Source organism: Dicentrarchus labrax, unplaced genomic scaffold, assembly GCF_905237075.1.
Source record: "Dicentrarchus labrax unplaced genomic scaffold, dlabrax2021, whole genome shotgun sequence".
Classification (NCBI taxonomy): Eukaryota; Metazoa; Chordata; class Actinopteri; family Moronidae; genus Dicentrarchus; species Dicentrarchus labrax.
Window position 1 is genome coordinate 33454056 of NW_026136721.1, and position 22717 is coordinate 33476772.

General features: G+C 39.9%; 1 protein-coding gene across 3 annotated transcripts; it reads left to right on the forward strand.

Annotated features, from left to right (window-relative positions):
- The first annotated feature begins 667 nt into the window (after window positions 1-667).
- gtpbp1l (GTP binding protein 1, like) lies at window positions 668-14084 on the forward strand. Of its 3 annotated transcripts, none has more exons than XM_051383687.1 (15): window positions 668-752; window positions 1062-1252; window positions 1714-1825; window positions 3886-4066; window positions 5164-5347; window positions 5612-5776; window positions 5930-6053; window positions 6275-6389; window positions 7878-8022; window positions 8614-8796; window positions 9093-9228; window positions 9413-9591; window positions 9710-9856; window positions 10542-10592; window positions 11552-14084. In XM_051383687.1, exons 2-15 carry the CDS (start codon window positions 1064-1066, stop codon window positions 11663-11665), a joined length of 2025 nt encoding a protein of 674 aa, XP_051239647.1. In that variant the 5' UTR covers window positions 668-752; window positions 1062-1063; the 3' UTR covers window positions 11666-14084. The 3 variants fall into 3 exon arrangements, with proteins under 3 accessions (XP_051239647.1, XP_051239649.1, XP_051239650.1); XM_051383689.1 differs by having other exon boundaries at window positions 702-818; XM_051383690.1 differs by lacking the exon at window positions 10542-10592 and having other exon boundaries at window positions 704-1252.
- Window positions 14085-22717: the final 8633 nt, after the last annotated feature.

The window sequence follows — 22717 nt, forward strand, 5'->3', positions numbered from 1 at the left end:
CATTTTGGGGAGTGATTATAGAAGCAAATGTACTGTACTTGCAATAAATAAATAGATTGATAAATAGAAAAATACATATAAAAACAGCATAAAAGACATTACAATACAATATGTTTGTATGAGAATGTGGTGGAATCATTGCTAAAAAAAACAAAAACATATTTAGATAACAGATACATAGGGCAGAGGGCATCACATTGACTGGGGTCTCCAATACAAACCACTTATATGAAGTCATTAGGAACAAATTGGCAAAAATTGAGAGATATGACAAAAAGTATCCCTCTGGGGTCTGCTGGTACCCCAGATGGTAGAATGAGGGTAACCAAGCCTATGAGAGATCTAATATTCAGTATACAGAAACAGCCATTAAATAGATTATATTGGATTAGATTGTGGGCCGGGCAAATCTACCAGCCACTAGTATATTTCACCATTAATTAAACTATACAATATACAATTTATAGGTACAGTGGATGTGAAATGGCAATTTTTTTAAATTTAGTATTATTACGTCAGAATAAGTGTGCGTGTATGTGCGGGGGGGGGGGGGGGGGGTTTATCTGTCGACGCTTCACCCGAGCAACATGCTGATGTATGGCATACGTCATGGCAGTAGGCGTGACTTCAAGTACTGTAACCAATCACATGTCTCCATTTTCTGATGGGCGTGTCCTACACTCAGTGCTCACAAACCCAAGCTAACGCGAATAAACAACTAAGTTAGCTTGTCGGCTAGTTAGCAACTTCTGGTATGCCTTCATTTCATAAGAGATTTGATTACCTTTATCAAAACAATTAAATTGAAAAGTTTGAAGGTGTGGTTGTTGACATTTTACGGCTGTAGCATTTTATTTCCATTTCCATTTTAGGAGTTTTAATCTACATATTATAACAGCAAGTTCGATGCTTGGTTAGCATTAGCTAACTGGCTGTGATAACCAAACTTTCTGTATGTGCTGCTCGCTAAAGGTTAGCCAGTGGAGCCGAGCAAAGGAGACGAGTCAGTGTATATTTATTTTGTCGTGTTTGCACTCTTTCTCTTTTTTTTTTTTTTTTAGAAATGGCGTCGTTAACGGCGACAGAGCCAGCGATATGCCCGAGTGCACTACCAGCAGCAGAGTCCATAGTGCCCGCTTGTATGTTTGCACCGGACCAGGGATGTGCCGACGATCCATGCAGCGGAGAGTGCTTCGAAGACGGCGAGGGTACAAACGGCGAGTCCGCGGATCATTTAGACCTTAGCAGCAAGGTGGGCCTCACTGTAAATTGCACCTTGTAGCGTTAAGTTTGAAGACGCTCCTAGCAGGCAGCTTTTTGTTATGATTCGGTGAACGAATGGTGTGTAGTAACACATTTGAAGTTCTTGTTGCACGTAAGCTCCACGCCAGCGCATTTTGTGCTGGCTGTGCAAAACGCCACAAAGTGACACGTATGTTGCGCTGCGTAAGTAAGTGCATCCAGCTGGCAGGTTACCCATCCACGGGGTATGTCTACTGTATGCAGGAGCAACCTCTACAGCCTTAAACTGAACTAAGAAAACACAATCACTGACTGATTTGCAAAGCCTATGACCTTTAAAATAAAGCTATGTTTTGTGTTTTGTAGTTGTCAGTACTTCAGAAACCCCCTCACAGAAGTCTGTGTTTGCTCTTGTTTGACCTTCCAACATATTTCTTTGTTGTGTCTTCCCTTGCGTCTCATTTTTCACAGCTGGTTCTAGTGAGTCCAACAGGGGAACAGTATGATTCATTACTACGGCATCTGAGGGAGCGGATAGATGAAGGCTGTGGAGAGACAATCTATGTGGTTGGGATGGGTTCAGGTAAGGGTTCTTTTGAGTTTTGAGAGTTGAGAATACACTTGCTCCACTGAACAGCACATAAATCATTAGAATGCCACCTAAGGTGTTGCCGCACACCTTGACCTAACAAAGAACATGCTTTGTTACATGAAACATGTAGTGCATATTAACATTACAAGGTTGGATTCATGGATTGTTTTCATGCTCACTTGAGGATTTGTAAGGATTCAGAAATGTATGCTCTGCAGGTTATGGGCTGTATGTCTGGAGCAATCATCTGAGTTATTTCTCTTATATACAATGACAAGGAGGGAAATAAATGTGTTTCTAGTAGGTCAAAGATAAATGTTTCCGTTGGTAGTGTCAGAGGTTTCAGCAGTAAAGTATGTTGTTCCAAGAACAACTTCTTCCTCTGCTCCCACTACGTGTACATTAGCTGTTAATTAAATTCAAATTGACAAATCGGTGTCGAAAATATAATGAAAAGTGGTGTTGAGAATGAGATGTTATTGAAATGCATACATTTCATAACATTTATAAAAAGGAATTATAATAATGAAAATAAAGATTTGAAGAACAGTAGTGTGGATGCTGAGTCAGCATCCCTACTAATAAAAAAACCCACTGAAATCTCTTTATTATCATTGGCAAGAAAGGACAAGGCAGAAGTGCGTGGAGAAAAGATGAGATGAAATAATGACTATACATTTTTTTTTTATTTTAAAGACTAAAATGTTCACAACAAATTGACAAAAACTTTAAAAGGTAAATATGACTAAATATGATTCAAACTCACACAGACCTTGATATCAGCACTAGACAAGCCAAAGAATTTGAGATTGGTTTGATTTGGAAATGTCATGTTAAGTGATACCATGCAAGATTGAGAAACTAAATAACTCGTGGCAAAACAGGCCCCAGGATTTGAATTTAGTTTGGCCAAGAAAGTCCTATTTTTTCTGGTGTGTCTGGTATATATCCCATAGATGGCACCAAAGACTTTTAACATTTTACCAGCTCGATTTTTGTACAATCCTCAAAATCAAAAACAGAGGAAAACAAAGGCAAAATTCACTAGCATGTTGTGTAAGACAGGTGTTTATTTTCCACCCACAGCTGACACTGAGATATGGACAGTGTAGCATTTTACACATTGACCAATTCCAGGCAATGGAAGGTACTGCTCTACATAAGCAGCTGCATTTTTTAATTTTTTTTTTTAGCATATTTAGGGAGAGGCCTAGCCACCAGTGTGTAGTAGCACCCAAGCCAGCTGACCCCATTTGTTTGCCATTTAGTTTTCATTCTCTTCCTCCACCCCATGCACAACCACGAGGGCTTTTGTTGGCAACCAGTTCTTTTTTGCCTGTTACAGCAGCATGTGTGACCCATGTGGCCTGTTTGTGGGGGGGGGGTTAAAGTGCATGTGTGAAAGGGTGTCATTTTTGCTTGCTCAGCACTGAGACTGTCACTAGTTCACCAGTTCATGTCTGCCTGCCTGTCTGTCTGACTGACTGGCCGACTGGAAGAGCAGCAAGTTGACTGGCCTACTGACCTGACTGGTTGTTTCTGTTTGTCAGTCTAGTATTAGTAGCCTCTGTGGCCAGTCAGTGGTAGCATGTTTGAGCTGCTTTAACCATAAAGTAACTGGTAGCCTGAAAAACACCTACTGTAGTGTATTTCAGGGTTTCTTGAGATATATATCTCTATGTAGTAACCTATAATAAGATCTCCAAGCCTGCTGTTCTTGGTCGGGCCTTAAGCAAACTGGTTATGATCCAGTCATTTTGTCAGTCATTGTGGTCCCAGTAAATAAGGTTTTCTAATCTCCACTCTACACCCACTCCCAGCTCTCCTATAAACCACCTTTTTATTTACTCTTCTTCAAAGACTTCTGCCAGTGTGGTGTGGTCACCACCCTGTCATATAGAAAGAAACTGACATTCTCAGGGCGAGGCTTTACAATAGCCTGTCTAATGTAAATGGCTAATGTTACCAAACTCATTCTCTGTTCTGCATCAGAGTAACTTTCTTTTCTCGCTCTCTCTTTCACCCCCCACCCCCCCCTCCTCTCTGTTTAGATGGAGGTGACTACGGTCTGGATGAGAAGGACATGGAGGCGTCGGTAGCCACGGTACGGTCGCTGTGTGAGCAGATTGAGGCTGACCTGATCTGGCTGAGGGAGAGGACAGACACCGGCGGAAAGATTCAGGACTACCTCATCCGCCGACGTGTGGGCGAGCAGGATTTTCTGGAAGTCAGGTAAGATTAAGAGAAGATAATGATAAGTCATATTTGAGTTTTGAGCTGCTGGCTCTGTTTATTCTATTTGGACATGTCTTAGTGTGTTTCAAAAAAGTCAAAATGAAATGAATTCGCCAAAAATCTGATCTCAAAACACAGAGTAAAACTATATAACACCATACAGGAAAACGTTACGTAAAACATGATACTAAAGGATAAGACATTCACTCTTACCACACCAATGAGCTGCATATCCCCATATCCTTGCATACAAATCTTGTTCTCTTATTGGTCTCTTTAATGCATTTTTTACAAGCTTCTACTAAGGGACCTGCTGAAGCCGAGTGTGCCGAATATTAGCAGTCAGAAGAGGTTGTACATTTGGCGTAGCTCAGCTCGTCTGTGGTCCCTCCCCTCCGCGGACTAAAGCTGGAACGCTAGATTTGTTGTCACTGTAGGGTTAGGCAGCTGCTTCGAACAAAGTCGACAGATTCTCTGACGCTTCAGTATATTGTGCGCTCAGGACGGCCATGCTCCACGCTTTGCTTGCTAGTGTCCTCCATTTTTGTGGTAAACCACGTAACATTATTAACTTTGTTTACTTATCAATAGGGAATGCCATAGGTCAAGCTGATAGTGAAGTGCACTCTGCTCGATCACAAAACAAACGACTTCACGTGGTCGAACAGGTCGTTACACTTTGAAAGATAACCACGTTCGAGCAAATTTTTATAATTTCAAATAAAATGGTTACAGCCGTAGAGTGTTATGTGTGTTTTGTTTATGTTTATATGGAGTTGGATTTTGAGGGATGATTATTATGTTACTCTATTATTGTTATTTAATTGAACCTTTGTTTAAACTGAGTATGTTGTGCTGCGGATCCATGTTCATTCATAGCAACTGTTAACTGAAATAAAATAACAAATACAAGAACATGGACAGAGTCATTAATAACCACAGACAGTAAACAAGATACAAGCGCAGTTAAAGCATTTACAGGCAGGGAGAGGATGTGTACCTACCTCATTATACCACTAATATAACAACATACATTTCTCTGTACTGCTAACTGAAGTCCTCACTCTCCATTTTCTCCTCTCTCCTGTCTCCAGAGTGGCGGTGGTAGGGAACGTGGATGCTGGCAAAAGCACTCTGCTTGGGGTTTTGACCCACGGTGAGCTGGACAATGGCAGAGGCTTCGCTCGGCAGAAGCTCTTCAGACACAAGCATGAAATGGAAAGCGGCAGGACCAGCAGTGTGGGCAATGATATCCTGGGGTTTGACCAGGAGGGACAGGTGAGCTTCAGCCAATGCTCAGGAATTTTCTCTGAGCCGTGCAGCAATGAAGAAAGTGATAGCAGCTATCCTACGTTTGCCAGTTCTCTAGTGCTTTTATTTTAAAGACCTTTGGACTAAATGCCATACATAAATAACACTGGGTCGGAGAAAGACGATTTTTTTCCCCCCTCTTCTGGAATTTTATTCTAGTCGGGCTTTCATTTCTCTCACATACTGCGTCAAGTCATCTTCTATTCTCTCTGTGTCCTCCCTCTCCTGTAGGTGGTGAACAAGCCAGACAGCCACGGTGGCGGCTTAGACTGGACCAAGATCTGTGAGAAATCCTCGAAGGTCATCACCTTCATAGACCTGGCTGGTCACGAGAAGTACCTCAAGACCACTGTCTTCGGCATGACGGGACACCTGCCTGATTTCTGCATGCTCATGGTGAGAGAGAGATGAAATTTGGGAAAGTGTGTGTCTGTGCTTGCCGTGTTGCTTAGTCATTGTTTTTTTTGTTGTTGTTAAATTTCAATTCTTTTAAAATTTAGTAAAGATAACCCTTTCCTGTTTCCCTGTTCCTCCTCTCTCCTGTCTTAGGTCGGCAGTAACGCTGGCATCGTTGGCATGACCAAAGAGCATTTGGGTCTGGCACTGGCCTTAAATGTGCCGGTGTTTGTAGTGGTTACTAAGATAGACATGTGTCCAGCCAACATCCTGCAAGGTAAAGAGACAACAGTAAAGCTCATAGTGTTCGTGTTAGATCCCCCCCCAAAAAAAGCTGTATAATTGCAGAGCTTTACATCTTTAATGACTAGCATCACATCTGCACCCAACATCTGGCAACGTAAGATAAGCTAATGTTGAAGTTCCCATGTGAGGTATTAGTAGTATAATAGTATGCATGATGGATTTGTGTGTGTGTGTGTGTGTGTGTGTCTGCAGAGACGCTAAAATTATTACAGAGGTTATTAAAGTCACCAGGCTGCAGGAAAATCCCAGTGTTGGTCCAGAACAAGGATGATGTCATCGTCACAGCCTCCAACTTTAGCTCCGAGAGGTAAGAGTGACAAAGAGGGATGTAAAGACAGAAATACATTGTCCAAAGAGGGAGAGACATAAAAATCTGACTGGAAGAAAACAATAAAGACTTTTTTTTTAAATGTATTCAATCCTTTATTAAACAGGTCTCATTGAGATCATGATCTATTTTTTCAAAAGAGACCTGTGTAAAAGAATGAATACACACAGTTTAAGTAAGGGCAGATACAGACACACAAATTACATACCTTTATTAACAATCGCAAGTTTTTTAAAATTATCAAGGAGCGATTTTAGTTTTTGCGGCTCATTCCATTTGAGATTAATAGTAGCTCTTCTGAACTCAGTTTGAACATGTGGTGCAGATAAATACATCCTGTGACAGATTTCAACCAGTTGACACATTATCTACAAGTAAAAAAAGAAAATAAAAAAAATATCTGCAGTTACCCTACAATTTCACCAAGTTAGTATTTAGAAAATGCCTGAAGCTTCTCTGTGGATAATGAGTTCTGAAGCAAGACTTCTGTCAGCTTCAGCGAAATGTGGGAATTTATGTGGTAACATGCAAGACCTAGTTCACTGTTTCCACACTACAGTTTTAAAGAAGGTTTGTGTATTGTTTTATAAATTCAATTAATTTTACATAAAAGATTTTTAAAGATTCCCAAATACTTTTTAATTCATGGCATTGTATTTATGGTAGAACAACAGGAATGCTTCTTGGAAAACCTGGAAATGTAGAGACTAGTTTTCCAGTCATGGAAATACCTGGTAATTGATTAAAATGTCCAGATATTTGATTGTATAACTCAACTGTTGGTAGGATGAAACCTCAAAGTTGGTTTACCAGTCAAGCATAACAGACTCGTTTTTTCCCCCCAGAACCGCGATCAGTATTCTCAGAGACGCCCAGTGGACAAGCTGTAGATCGTCATATCTACATGCATACAACCTGTAAATCATCAAACTTGCATTTGGTGTTGTGGTTGATTAAAAAAAGATACAGTGTGACGTTAATTGTATGTGCAACGAACACTATGACTTTCTAGAAGAAACATTTTCTATAAAATAAATTTCTACTTGATTTGAACTGTTACTTACGGGCTGTGGCCAAATGAACGTTACGGTTAGAAGAAACTGTAGTAAACTGTAGTCAGTTCGCTGTAGACTGCTGCTCTGCTCCACTGAGACTGCAGTGGAAAAATCAGCTGTGGTGAGAACAACCAAGAGCGCCACAAACACATGTCCCATAAATACTGACCACCTACCTGTAATAAACCTGGGACACTTCATCATGAACCCTGCATCATTAAAAAAGGAGGAATAAAACTGGGGTTAAATGTGTCAATACTAAAACATCTAACACAAGTCTACATTTTTTGGTCTGAACAACAGCATCCCTGATGCTTGTAGAGCTTATAGGTTGAGCAAGCATGACGGGCAGATGCTTGCTGACACTTGGGCTTAAGCTTTCTCTCCTTCCCTGACTCCCCCTTCTCTGCAGGATGTGTCCGATTTTTCAAATCTCAAATGTGACGGGGGAGAACATGGACCTGCTGAAGATGTTCCTCAACCTCCTTTCATCGAGGACCAACTTCAACAACGATGAGCCTGCTGAGTTCCAGATAGATGACACATACTCCGTACCGGTACGAAATAAAACTCACACTTAGCTTTACACTCACAGATGTTGGATTTGTTTTTCCTTTCAGCCCAGTCACTCTTTCCTCTTCTGAAAGGGGTTACCAGCCGGGGCAACCTGACCAAACAGAAGAAGTTGACAGTGGTCTGAATGTTAAAGTGAAGCCCTGAAGGGAGACAACAGCACTTTGAGAGTCTGTGCAGTTGCAGGTTGCTGTTGATATAAAAGCCAATTTTTCTGTCAGCAGCAGTGTGTCATGTGGAAATGTCTCTGAGCGAAACACTGAACTGAATCTGTAGTTTCGCTGTCAAATACCTGCATGTAAATGTGAGTGCAGAGACTGTCAGTGCCTTTCACAGCAGAGCAGAATATAAAAACAAGCACATTCTGTACACCCCCGCAACACCTTCCACAGTATTAAAAGCTTAAAGACTGTTGACATAGTGGTGGAAATACTTATTACTACTTTCAGAATATGAAAGAAAAAGAAAAAAAAGGCATTACCTGCAGAGATTTATACACTGAACGCTTCACACTAATGGAGACTGATGAAGACTGTGTGAACTAATGTGGCCCATTGTTAATCTTCTCTTGGCAGGGCGTGGGCACAGTAGTTTCAGGGACTACATTACGTGGAATAATTCGTCTCAACGACACGCTGCTCTTAGGCCCAGACCCGCTGGGCACCTTCATCCCCATCGCCGTTAAATCCATCCACCGCAAGAGGATGCCTGTTAGGGAGGTTCGCGGTGGCCAGACGGCGTCCTTTGCCCTCAAAAAGGTTTGTAGGAGAAAAGTTTGGCTGAATTAGTGCCACCAGAGAGCTTTTTAATGCTTTTATATAAAGACAACCTGACACAAAGTTAAGTTTTTAAAATCTTCTGAAACTTTCCTGATGTGACAGAATTAGTTTCCAAACTTTATAATCAGTTTTATAATGCATGCAAATCCCAGCATGTGGGTTCAGGTGATATTGTGTCGCTAATTCTGGTTTGGCTTCATCACTTTTCCCCCCAACTTCATCTTTCATTTTTCTTCCTGCTCTTTTGTTTTGTTTACATTCTCTCCATGTCTCAGATCAAACGTTCATCTATAAGGAAAGGCATGGTCATGGTTTCCCCAAAGTTGATGCCACAGGCCACCTGGGAGTTTGAGGCTGAGATTTTGGTGCTCCATCACCCCACCACGATATCCCCGAGATACCAGGCCATGGGTCAGTGGCAACACAGTCGAATCCCTTTTAACTTTATGTAGCTTCTGTGTCTGATCCTTATTACATTATGGGTGCAGTTACACTTGGATTTTATGAGGTCTTGCTTTATCCAAACACAAAACCGTAACCCTGAAACGTTCCTACCAAGAGTAACTGGGTCACACTCCTCTCTCCACCACACCAGTCCACTGCGGCAGCATCAGGCAGACAGCCACCATCCTGACCATGAACAAAGACTGCCTACGGACAGGGGACAAGGCCACAGTCCACTTCCGCTTCATTAAGACTCCCGAGTACCTGCACTGTGACCAGAAGCTGGTGTTCAGGGAGGGACGCACCAAAGCTGTGGGCACCATCACAAAGGTACTGGAGCTTACGCTAACGTCTGTGTTTCAGTGTGTATGTGTGTGCTCTCTACACTCCTACGTGAAGTCTCTGATTAACGTGCGTCAACTGACACTGGCTGTGCTTGTTATTTCAGCTTCTCCAATCGGTGAACACCCAGGCAGCTAAGGCCCAACAGGCCAAGATGCAGGCCAGTAAGAAGACTTCTAAAGATGGCACAGCAGCCAATGAGGAGGCTGGATCAGCAGCACGGCCGCCTAGTCCGAACACAGCACAGCTACCAGTGAGTGAATCCATGCTCCACGTGTTCAATTTATAGGCAGAGCTAGCCTTACATATCACTATTTTTAAGGACAAAAAAGGGATTATTTCTCAATCCAGAAGATTTTGTATCAACAATATCAATACATAATACATTATTTATTTAACTTATTATATTTAATCTAGAAAATAAAGTGAAGATCACATTGTAGCACTGCTCCATTTATGTGCAACAAACTGAACTGTTTAAATGCTCCTGTCGCCATTTAAAAAGCTACTTTCTTCCTGCTTGTGACTTTTTAAATTTGCCAGTTCATTCATTCAATTGTCTGTCCTCTCTCTCTCTCTCTCTCTCTCTCTCTCTCTCTCTCTCTCTCTCTCTCTCTCTCTCTCACCTGTTGTGCTTCAACTGCTGACTTATGTGATTTTCCTTCTCCCATATTTATTCTTTTTTTCCCTCCCAAATCTGCTTTCAATTACCTTCTTACCCTGCCCATAATATCCTGCTTTCCTTCCCCCGTACGGTTACACTTGTTTCCTTCATCATCCTTCTTATTTCCTCCTCATTTCCCATCCGATACTCACCCCTCCTCTCTGCTTTTTCTGCCCTTCATGCTCTTTGCTTCAACTTTAACGCTTTGCTTTTCTGCTCCCATCTCTCTTCCCTCCCTCCCTCCCTCCCTCCCTGTCTTGGCATGCTGCGTCAGACAGTGGCAGAGGAGGAGGCTCTATGTAAAGATGTCAACAGAGAAAACAAGGTAAAGAAGTTTCTGCAGACTGTGGGAGTCATGATGAGGTCCTCGTCTTCTTAAGCTTGGCTGTTGTTTTGTTGTTTGCTTCACTTTCTAAACTCCCTGAACTGATGTTTCCTGAGCGTGCATGCTCCTATTCGGTGCAGTCTTATTTATATTCCTCATTCACAGTCACACCTGGAAACTCCTCCCGTACAACTGCAGAGTTTAACTGCTGGTCGCTGAGCAGCTTCACTTTTTAGCAATTAAATGCTTAATTGCTAAAGTAGTGACTGAACTGGACCCCTGTGGGTTTTGATGTAGAAACAGTTGCGGTACTTACCTTTAAAAAGTGTTATTTTTCTCCCTTTCCCACTGATTTTATTACTTAAAGTATTTTAATGTGAAGTTTTGTAATTGTAACAAATTTATGGTTCTCCCTGGTCATGGAAAATAATAATTAAAATTCTAACATGTTTTTGAAAGTATGATGTTTCAAAAGGTTTGACTGAAAGTAACCTAGTTTGTCATCATTAAAATGTATTAGAGCATTGTGTTAGGCTGCCATATGAATACAACTGGTGACATTGCAGGGTTTTCTTCAGTGTTTATAGTGGAGGAGGGCAACCCCATCTGCTAATGTCAGATGAAATTATTATATATATACATATTGTATTAAATATTACCATAACTACATTGCATCTAAAAAAATCATTTATATAATGAGTACTAAATTGTAGGGCCTTGGCACCTCCACTATCTCCTGGGGGAAACCCTGAACTTTTGTGCTTGACCTTTTTCATTTTATTCCTTCCCCTGGGAAAAAAAAGTGAACCTAGTCTTTACCCTCTTAACCTTTTTAAAGCGTAAAGCACAAGTGAGAAATGCATTCCTGTGGACCCTCTGGTTTTACCTGGTGGCTGGTCTTCTTTTAACCTGATTCCATGCAACAGCTGGCTCACTGTGGTGTTCCCGTCTGTCTGCAGCTCAAGTCGGGAGGTGGAGGACGCAGGAGAGGTGGTCAGAGACATCGAGGGAAAGGCCTGAACGCTGCGACACTCTCTACGGCGGTGCCTGCAGGAGCAGCGGGCACGGCCTAAAAACACAACAGCTCCTTTCTCCTCTGCTCTCCTCATCTCCGTAAGGGAAGGAAAGTGACTGCATGGCCCTCTGGTGGTTGCATACAAAGACTGACCTCCTAATATAAAATGATAATTGAACAGTTTTGAATCATAAGAGTGAGTTATTTTCCACATCAAGTCAATTTGAAGCTTTATTGGTATAATTACTTGTGGGCTGCTGAAGATGGTATTGAGTTTTTATTTAGTTTGGGTTTTATTTCAGTTATCTGCAATTTCTAGATTTAATTACATTATATAACCCTTTCTATTTTAATACAAGTTTTGGGGGTGTTCATCATGTTTGTAGTTCATTAGAACTTCTTTTATTGCATTAACAGTTTCCCAACCAGCAGAGGCATCTGTCACTTTCCCTTCCTTCCACAGTATACTTTTTTTCTGTTGCTCATCTTCTTGTCCTCATTCTACATCCTCTGTTTAGTTCCAACTAACTTTGATTAATGCAACTTTTTTATGGTGGCATCAGGGTTGGAGCCTCAGTCATTGGAGGAAGCAGACTGTGTTCAGTAGTTGAAAAACAGTATTTTTATCCTTTACTAAGCTCGTCGTCATTGATTCTGGCAGTTTGAAATCACATTGGGAATCGATTGAACTGAAAGGGAAATGATGCCAACGCTATGTGTACTTATGTTTCTGTGACGAGCAGAGCTGAAAATGAAAAGAAAATGCAATGTCAGTTTACCCCATCATTCAGTTGAATGGTAGCTGAAATTTTCCTGTTGGAATCACTTTCTGAATATTTGCTTTAGCGGTGGAACAGTGCCGGGATTTGGTGAATTTTGCGAGGAAAGTTATTTTGGCCACTATATTGCACTATTTACCAGCCATCACCTGTCACGCACATCTCCTCGTGGATGAAGAGAAAAACGGTCTCATCCATTTAATCTCACATCGTGTAAATTGAATCCTCCTATAGAAAGGTCATTTTATCTTGGTTTTCCCTTCTTTTTGAGTCAGGGTTGCGGTTTTAACAGATCCTGTTTGTGCTACCAGGAAAGAGAGAAAAGATCTGAAATTCTTCTTTGTTCCCCAAAGTAATGTCAAGTGTCAAAGTAGCTTCATGTCATGCGTTTACCTGACACAAAAGTCTTTGTGAAGTAACCTAATTAAACTTAATTCGCGGGAAAATATTTCAAGCGAAGCAGGCGTACGCACAACTTTCCTCCATTTTGATGCAGTCTGACCACCAATAATCCAGAGGCTGATACTCTCATGCACAAAAACGATTCATCCACTATTTTTACGACTTTAATGCAAAAGGCTCAAGTGGTGTTTCACACCTTAAATGTCAAAAGCCAAGTAAGAACATATTTAATTCACTTACAATGATTCTACTGTGACTTGAGTGTTTTCACATTATCTTTGTCCTCCAGAAGAATCACAATGTGGCAGCAAAACAGATATTTCTAAGCTCCAAGTGTTAAATACAATTTTTTTTTTTTTTTTATATGACCAGAGATAAAACGTTTTTTGGTATGTACTGTATGAATAATTTACAGATACTTTTCTATGATTCAGTTTTGTCTCTAGAGATGTCAGCCAGCCAGATAAACCACGAGAGAAACTGTCTTGTGTCTGAACACACTAGCTGATCGTGTAAGTTAAAGGACCAGTGTGTAAGATTTACTGGCATCTAACAGTGAGGCTGCAGAGTGAAACCAACTGAATACCCCTCGCCTCACTCTTCCCTTCCAGCCGTGTAGGAGAAACTTTGGTAGCTGCAAAAGTACTGTAGAAATATAGCAGTTCAACATAGCAGACTGTACAAGAGGACCTGTCGATAAAAACACAACACTTTATTTTCAGATGGTTATACACTAATGAAAACAGACCTGTGATTGTTATATTTTCATTTCAGCCAATAGATCTCCGTAAATCTTACACACCGGACCTTTAACGCAGGTCATCTCAGATTGTCTCTAATAAGCTAACATAAACCACTGATCATATGAAATGACTGTTACTGTAGTTTTATTCCCAGTTTGGAGTTTATATTGGTTAGGGAACTGAATAGCATTATTGGTTGTCGCAGTTTGAGTGGTGTTTTTTCATCTTCAGAAGTCCCCTTTCATGCATACATACCCCGATTCAATGCTGGTCAGCTGGTCTGAGAGTCTTTTGGGCCACTGAACTACCCCTTTTATGAAGATCACAGATATACTGAACTGCCAGAATATTTCTCCCTTGTTTACCTTTGACCTTTTCTCTTTTTAAGGACCTTACAAATTGTTTTTTCGAAGGGACACATTTTGTGTGTTTGTATGTACAAAAATACAAAGTTGTGCAGAACTGAGGTTAAAAAAAAAAAGATGCCATTTAAATTAAGTGCTGCCAGTTTGTGTTGTAAATCCTTTTAAATAAAGATGTTATAGAAAACGGACATGTGGATAGTACTTTTTTACATTTAGGGGATTCAGTTGATGCTGTTAGCCAGATGATTGCAAATCAACAGGATTGAACTGTTGAAAGGAGGCTGTTTAGCTTTATTTCTTCACATTACATAATTGCTTTGGATGTTTATGTGCCATCATTAACTTGTTTATGCTGTTTGACCCCAGTCATTACATTCCTGGTTGTTTACAGCGTCAAAGTCAAACTGAGCCTAAAGTGACATAATCAACAGAGGATATTTATGGGTCAAACATTTATGTAAATGAAAAGGAAATGATAATTCAGTTCAATTCAATTTTATTTGTATAGCGCCAATTCATAACAGAAGTTATCTCAGGACACTTTTCAAATAGAGCAGGTCTAGACCGAACTCTTTATAACATTATTTACAGAGACCCAACAGTACCACCATGAGCAAGCACTTGGCGACAAGGGCAAGGAAAAACTGCCTGTTAAAAGGCAGAAACCTAGGACAGATCCTTCGGCTCTAGGTGGGTGGTTGTCTGTCTCGACCAGTTGGGGTGAGAGAGACAGACAGACAGGTGCACAGCAACAACAGTATTGGCAATGGCAATCTAGCAGGACCATGGCAGGAGGCTCCACCAGGATCGATAAGAACCTGCGAGACGAGAAAGCACAAGAACTCCGGGGAAGAAGTGAAGTTAGTAATGCTGGCATAACGTCTGCTTTTCCCTACCCATGCAAATGGGTAACTCCATCTACAGAGAGGCAGCTGTTTTCACCAGGAAAGCTCTGATAAACCGGCTGTAAACAGCCTGTCCAGCACCAAAAGACAGACGGACAAAGTTAGCAACAAGGAGGAAATACAAGTAATTTGTCCCGTGCTTGTTCATTTTCTTATTTGTAGATATTTTTAGTTTTTTATAAACACTTAACATTATTACTGAGGTTTTCTTTTCAATACACCTCATCTATGATTACGATAAATATATTACTCATAGTCTATATGTCCAGTTAGAGTTACAGTTCATTACACCTGCAGATCAGCTGCACCACATTCACCTCTAACAGCATGCATCAGTCAGAAGACACATTAAGGTCTTTGTTGTATCAGCATCTTGTTCAGAAGCTGACTTCAACAACGTTCAGCACCAGAGCTAAGATCCTCAGAGCAGAAACGAGTCGCTCTGCTCTGTGTCATGCTGCCCTACGTTTCCATCAGCTAGGTTTATAGTTAGGATATTTGGGGACTCAGTTTGTAGTCTTCTGCATGTAAGTCAACTCCATAGGAAGCCAAAAGGAAAGTGAATATTAGACTTTCATTGTCAAGTGCCCACAAAACTATTTGGATATCTATGATTTTGCCATAGAGGTAAATCCCTGAAGAAGCTAAAAGGAATCCTTATACACTACTCACAAAAAGTTTGGCATATTCCACTGTCGGGTGAAATGTATGGAAAATGTAAAAAGTTGATGCTACAGTGAGATTATATCATGAAAGTAGGGCATTTAAGTAGAAGGTCAAATTAAGATCACCTGGAAAGGTTATAGTGCATTTTATGTACATTCTGAAATTTCATCCGAAAGCAGAATATCCCTAACTTTTTGTGAGTAGTGTAATTTCTTACTTTGCTGAAATGACAAAGAATACATTGCTAAACCATATACCAATTTTTACGAAATGACTTTGGGACCAAAATAAGAAAATGTTGATTTATTCCCCACAACTGATATATCTTAAGTAATCTGTTCTCATTGAAAATTGTGCCACACATTGGCAGCGTTTCGGTTGACACTTGAGTGGATAATCACCAACAGGAATTTAAGGAATGAAATTAGAAATTGCTTTTACAGCAAAACTCACACAACCTTTTTTTTATGGCTTTGGGACACTTTGCTTGTCAGCCCACTATTGATGCAAAGAGCTTTCAATCCAATTTGTTCAATCGTTTAGAAAGAGTCAGCCTTCCCCTCATAATTGTTTTCAAACACCTTCGGCCTTAATATGGTAGTCTGTAACAACTGATTGCTTTGGTAGCATTTCAATCAAAGTCTCCCTCTGTGAACCTGTCAACTCATTTTCACAGGTGGTGTTCGCCTAGATGGTATAAAAATGGAAATAAGAACTGTCTTTGATGCAGAGAATGGGCTCAATGAATGACTCGATGAACGCGGGTGGGGGCATTTCAAGGTTTCACTCTAGCAGTTTATGAAAGTATTTTTTTTTTAAAACGTGTCTCTGTTTATTCTCTTTCCCCCTTTGTGTATTCATCCTGGCTGATTTTTTAAACTCTTCTCCCCTGATAGACTCAAAAGCCATCAGCAGTTATTCACCAAGTCTCCCTGTGATTTTATTGGCTTACGCACCATGCAGTGTGAGGGCCTCATCAGCAAGTCTGCAGGACTGAATGGGCCAGGTCGCTGTCAGAATATACAAAGTCATTGTTTCATCTCAAGCATGATATGAAGGGACTTTATTTCCTTACTGGAGATTCTAAGAGTAAAGATGTATTCAGTGTGATGCCAAGTTCAGACTGAGCAATCGGCAACAACAAGTGTCCAGAGTTAATCCATAGCTCTCGGTTTTACATTTCATTTTAATGCTTTTATTCAGAGTGACAAACAAAGAGTGCAATGGAAGAATGACACTGAATTGTCTGTAACAAATATTACAAGAAAAATTGGAAATATAGTCACTGAAATACTGTTGAAATAATAGTTATATGTAGCATACATTATATATATATATATCATGTTTACTTTGGACACAAGAATCCTGCTCATTATGGATGTCTTCAATTAATTGTAGATGTTTTAGTTTTTCTATTTAACAAGAATGAGTGGAGATCAATGCTTACTTGATGTGCTTGCCCGGTTTCTATTTCCCTTTTTGCCTTCAACATTTCATAGTTTTTTTAGCTTGCTGCTTAATAAACCACCATAGTATCCGATAAATCAGTTTGTCTTAAATTGTACGGAGATCAGTCAGCAAGCTGTTGATTAAATTAGTCTGTGTGATCTGGAAGTGCAGGTTGACACTTCTAGTGCATGTTTTACTATTTCCACACATTTCTACTTTCAAAAGGACAAGGGAAACATTCTTTAATTCAGACACTAATTTATTTAGGTTTCAACAACTGTTAATTGGAGCGATTGTTGTTCAATGTGATCCATACCATGTCTCTCAGTTTAGTATCATTTACCCTTGATTGCCTGTTGTCAATGTGTGTGTTTGTGTGCATTCAGGTGTCTGAACCCTATCCATTCTCACCCACACTCCATATGCTAGCTCAATACAATGGATTTCTGTCTAATGTTTGGGCCGAGGCATTGTTTGTCTATCTCTGAATTCAACATGGTGGAAGGCTGGAGGCTTCTGGCTGGGTGACAACAAAGAAAAGTTCATACCATTATTCATAAAAAAAAAAAAAAAAAAACAAATTAGTTGGTTGGACAGCATAGCCTGCAGAGAGAAGATGGTGAATAAATAGCATTTACCCATTGCCAAAAGATGAATTGCAATTTTTCAATGTTTCCGGCATCTAATTGTTTTATAAAAACAATCCCCCCTTTCCAGCCATAGCATAACAACTAACATTGATTTGCCCCAAAGTTTCTGATATAAGTTTGGAAAAGCATGAAGTTTGGTTCATTTTGGCTCAAGTTGAACCTGAAAGACTCACATTGCACTGGTACACATATGTTTACAGGTACATATCAACAGAAGCATATTCTTAACCATCCTCACCACTACCTGTAAACCACAATGAGTAGGATCTACTTGCAGCAAGAAAACAAGCTTTTGTTGCACAAAACCCAAAATTCAAGTGAAATTTGGGTGGCTATGATTAGTTTAAGCCCCAAAAATGAGATTTAAGAGTAATCCAGCGCAGTCTAGAAACCAAGTATGACTAAGCATCAGCATCATCCTAAGCCTCAGGCTGGGGCCAGTGTGCCAAAAAGTATGGTGTAAAAAAGTTTTCATTTCCTATCATTAGTCAAAAGTGACGTTTTGCTTCGTTGTCCATATAGAACAGATGGAAGCATGTGACTAGTTGCAAGAGCCATGAGATACACGTGGATTCGGATTTGCCCTTGTCTTTAAAGTCTTTCCTTTTTCTTTCTAGATGACTGAATCACATATTACCATTATCTTCCCTGTCATTTTCTTCCTTCAAGAACAAAGCAAAATCTAAGGTGTGGAATACCCTTGCTACAAAATGTATCCATTACTGTAAAACAAAAAACATTGTTTATTACAGTAATATCTGACTCATAGGTAGGCTGTAAAAATCCTCGAGCCCCTGTGGTCAACACTTCTAAACAGAATAAACACTGATGCTGTCTCTCGGAAAACAGATACCAGCACTTTGGGATTGCACTGCAATATGCAATCATCATCATCAAATGAACCAGCAGTTGGCAACATAAATGAGATTTACTGTATAAACTCCAGTGGCTGCTGATACAGTCACTGTGTTGTGAAGCATCCATCAAAGAAAAGCCATCTGTGTGTGCCGATAATGACTCACTTGTTTGAAGCAGAATCAATTTTAGCATCTCTGTGTTTTGCGAACTTGAATATAGTTTTGGGTTTTGGCTTCAGGAACTTGATGTTGCATTAGATGAAACTTACAAAATCACTGGACATTGTTTTATTGATTTTCTGAACTTGTTTATCATGTAAGAGGGCAATAGAGGGAATTGCAATAACCTCAAGACAAGAGCTCAACGTACACGAGGTGAAGCCTGCACGCTACTCCAGGCAGTCGACTCGAGTCTGGTGCTACAACGTTCTATATCTAACGCACCAACCGGCACACTATGTTGGTTTACTTGAGCACTGGGGTCTGTATCTATTCAGATCTTTTACTTAAGCATGCCAACACAACCCCTTCAATATACACTATCACATGTAAAGATTCTTCATTCACAATCAAATAAAAGTACAGAGGTGTTATCAGCTAAAAGTATCAAAAGTACTTTTTCCACAGAAAAATGTGACTGATATTACCGGTAACACATCAATACATGAGTAGCATTTCACTATTGTAGCTGGTCAAGGTGAAGCTAGTTAGTTAGTTTTGGGTGTAAAGTGTGCGTAAACTAATGTGTGTCTCACTACCTATACAGCCTGTACCTTTGCTACTTTATAAAAACACAAATCAGTACATACCCAGGCCAATAATAATGACTAAGAAAATAAAGTGGAATCTCCATAACAGTCTAACCCTCAAATTCTGCACGTAAACAGTTTTATATGTGTTACATTTTTAAACAATGCTGTGTCATACAAAGATGTTCAAATCATAAAAAGACACTGAACTTTAATGCAGATACTGTGGAATGGCATGCAGAGTTAGTAGTTAATAACAAGAACTTCATCGTCACTGAATAAGGACAGAAAGTAGAAGTGACACTTTGTGTCTGATCTAGTCAGCGTTAAATGTCAGTAATTGTGGCAAGTTAATGGGAAATAAAGCCCATTAAATTGCTCTTAGCGCATGACTAAAAAAGCTTTTCATTTTATTTTGACACGAGCATGTTCTGGAAAAGAGAGACCAACTCCTTTAATTAGTGTAGGCAGCGTGTATTTGTGCTCAACTGGTGGCTTTTTGTACAAGAATGAATCCAATCAGTTATAAACCAACTGGCACCATTCAGTGCCAGCCTGAATACTCATCATTTTGAATTACTTTTTTGAGTACAAAAGTGTAAGTTTCCAGATTCCATATGGCAAAACTATTCCTTCTAGTTTAATAAAAAAAAAAAAAAGAACACATTTTATAAAAAAAATAAATTTCAGGATGAATATGTTCCAATATTACACATATACTGTATAATTTGAAATAGTCCCTCAATTGAGAGCATGTATGTTACTTTACGAGTTTGGATGTGCAGCCTGTTTCTTGCACTGTGGCCCCTCACATTTATCCAGTAGTCCACTTTTGCCTCATTTGAAGCCAGTTTGGGAACCTGCATCTGTTGGCTATTAAATGAGCTAGAGGCACATCCAAACTGTAATGAGTAATGACTGGGAAAATCCATCAATTATATAATCACCCCTCTAAACTGTGCCGCAACGATGATTTTGTTTTATTAAGTGAATATAATAATAGTTTACATTGATTGGTGTCTCATTGTATTAGCAGTGGTTATTGTTGCTGCTTGTAGTGCCTCAAGACCAAATCGTGTTGCCCAAATGTGTATTCTCTAGTTCAAAGATATGACATAATACCAGACAATGAGATGTCACACATCACATCTTCCCTTCTATTACATCATATTCCATCAAACCCATATTGGGGGCACAAATTTCACTTTTTGTGCATGTTGCAAGACATGCTAGTTGTATTATAACAACCATATAAGGACCAGTGTGGATTTAGTGACATCTAGAAGTGAAGTTGCAGATTTCAACCACCTGAAACAGCTTACCTTAACCGAGCATATAGGGGATACTAAGGTGGCCATGCATCTTGCAAAATATGCAAAAGGCCCTATTCAGAGCGAGTTCTTGGTTTTGTCCTTTCTGAGCTACTGTAGCACAATGGCAGTTCAACATGGTGCACTTTGTAGAAGAGGACCAATAAAATGTCAATAAAAACGTCTCATTCTAACGAAAACACAACTGTTCTTATTTTCAGGTAATATTAATGTTACATCCTATTTCAGCCAATATATCCACCTAAATCTTACACACTGGACCTTTAATGTAAGTCATCTCAGATTGTCTCCAATAAGCTAACATAAACCACTGATCACATCCAACCACTCCCTCTGTAGATAAAAAAGGCTCACGATTTTAGTTTTCAGGTCATTATACACAACTGAAAACATATTCCTTTCCCAATAGATGCTCCTAAATGTTACACATTGGACCTTTAATATTGTAAAAGCAGGCTGCAGAAGGCAAAATGATGGTGTCATTGTCACTACTTTTGGCAATGTGACCTCTGATGTCACCCCTGTCCTGTCTCATCCCAGAGTGTCTGTGTTCATCCAATATTCATGCTCATTCGTGGTCTTCTGGTCATTCGCAGTGGACTGCAATGCTCTGTAGAGACTCTGCCTAGATCAACATGTTTTCTTTTTTACTCTTCTTTACTACCATGTCTTCTTGAATTGTTGTTATATTTCCTGTCTAATGCTTGTTTTCATGCTATCTGCTTTCATTTTCCATAGTTTCAAGAGGCTCTTTTCCGTGATTCAACCTAAAAGCAACCATCCTCTATTGAAGCATGTGCTGTGGCTGGTCTCGTGTCTTCAGATTGTCTTAATTCCTTAAGTTTGCATTATTTAGCCTACAACCTGTATACATGTAACCTTATTATGCAATCATATAACCACAGATGTTTTAGAGAAAGCATTTGTTTTCTGTGGTAATCCAGGGGTACGAACAATCACTCACATCGACAGAATCACTCTGGTATTGATCAGCATTGTGTGCTCAGGGCCATCATAATGTAAGACATAGCTCGAGGGATCTCACACTTACGCTGTTGTCGTGTCCACCATGCTTCATGTTGATGAATAAATCACAGTTCTTTTTCTTTCATTTAGGATTGTTTGCGGGCACAGATTTTCGGTACCTGGTTGTTTGTCACTTCAAGTAATTAACAGCTATCTAATTTTTTTCTAAACACTAGAGTAAATCTGCAGAAATAAATCACAAAATAGGGCAGCTTACTAACAGTACATGAAGTAAAAGATTAAAACTTAATCAAATGCTGTAAATCTCTTCACCTTTTACGAGCCAAAAATGTCAGTACAATATATGACCTCTGCACTGATCTTGAAAGTCAGTGAAAAGCCTGAAACGTACGTAAATGAAGCATGCATGGTGTGCTTGTGATACTACTAAAAACATATATATTTTTTCAATCTTATATCCATTCTCAGACACGGTATAATACACAATCCTTATTGATAAAGTACCAAATCTTTGCTTACTTGGAGGCACCCAGCTACCGAGATAATGCTTGTTTGCGCTGCTTTCATGCCATGTTGGCAGTACGGAAAGAATGGGAAAACATCCAGCTGTTAAAACCTTAATGTTCACATAATATTCCAAGGGAGTTAACCAGACTGCTATAGCCCTGTAGTCACAGCAGAAAACAGAAACACAAAGGAAATGCAGCCAAAATGAGCTATTTTCATTGTGGTATATAGTTAAAGCAGTTTGCTAATAAAGAGTTTGTCGACTTTTCTGTAGTTCTTTTCTGCAAATGAGAGGTATGTGAACATGTTTCCCCAAGCTAGATAACTTGAATTTATGACAAGCATGATTTTTTTTTAATTAGTAGTGTCAGAAGGCATATAAGCACAGAGTAAGCTGGCTCCTGTGTTACCCCTTGTCTTTTTCAGTGGGCTTCAGTCCACTGATATTTACAGTCACTTGACTCCATCAATCGAGATTTGATTCAGCCAATGCAACGATTTCTGGCTCCTGGACTGAACTGCTTACAATAATGTTTGTATGACAAATACAACAATCTGTCGGAGAAGAGCAACAGCAATGGAAGTGGAGCAAGCCAACTGTGGTATATACTGTACGGAGAGGAAGAACAAACAGACTGACAGACAGATGGAGAGAAACAGGCTGGCAGAAAAACAGGCAGAAGGAATAGTGTATTGATTCAAAAACATGGGTGGGCGTGG

Excerpts from the sequence above, each read along its gene's own strand:
- gtpbp1l (XM_051383687.1), top strand. The coding sequence starts at position 1,064 with ATGGCGTCGTTAACGGCGACAGAGCCAGCGATATGCCCGAGTGCACTA. Across the intron at positions 4,067-5,163 it reads CAGGATTTTCTGGAAGTCAG|AGTGGCGGTGGTAGGGAACG; the intron begins GTAAGATTAAGA and ends TCCTGTCTCCAG. Across the intron at positions 9,857-10,541 it reads CGAACACAGCACAGCTACCA|ACAGTGGCAGAGGAGGAGGC; the intron begins GTGAGTGAATCC and ends ATGCTGCGTCAG.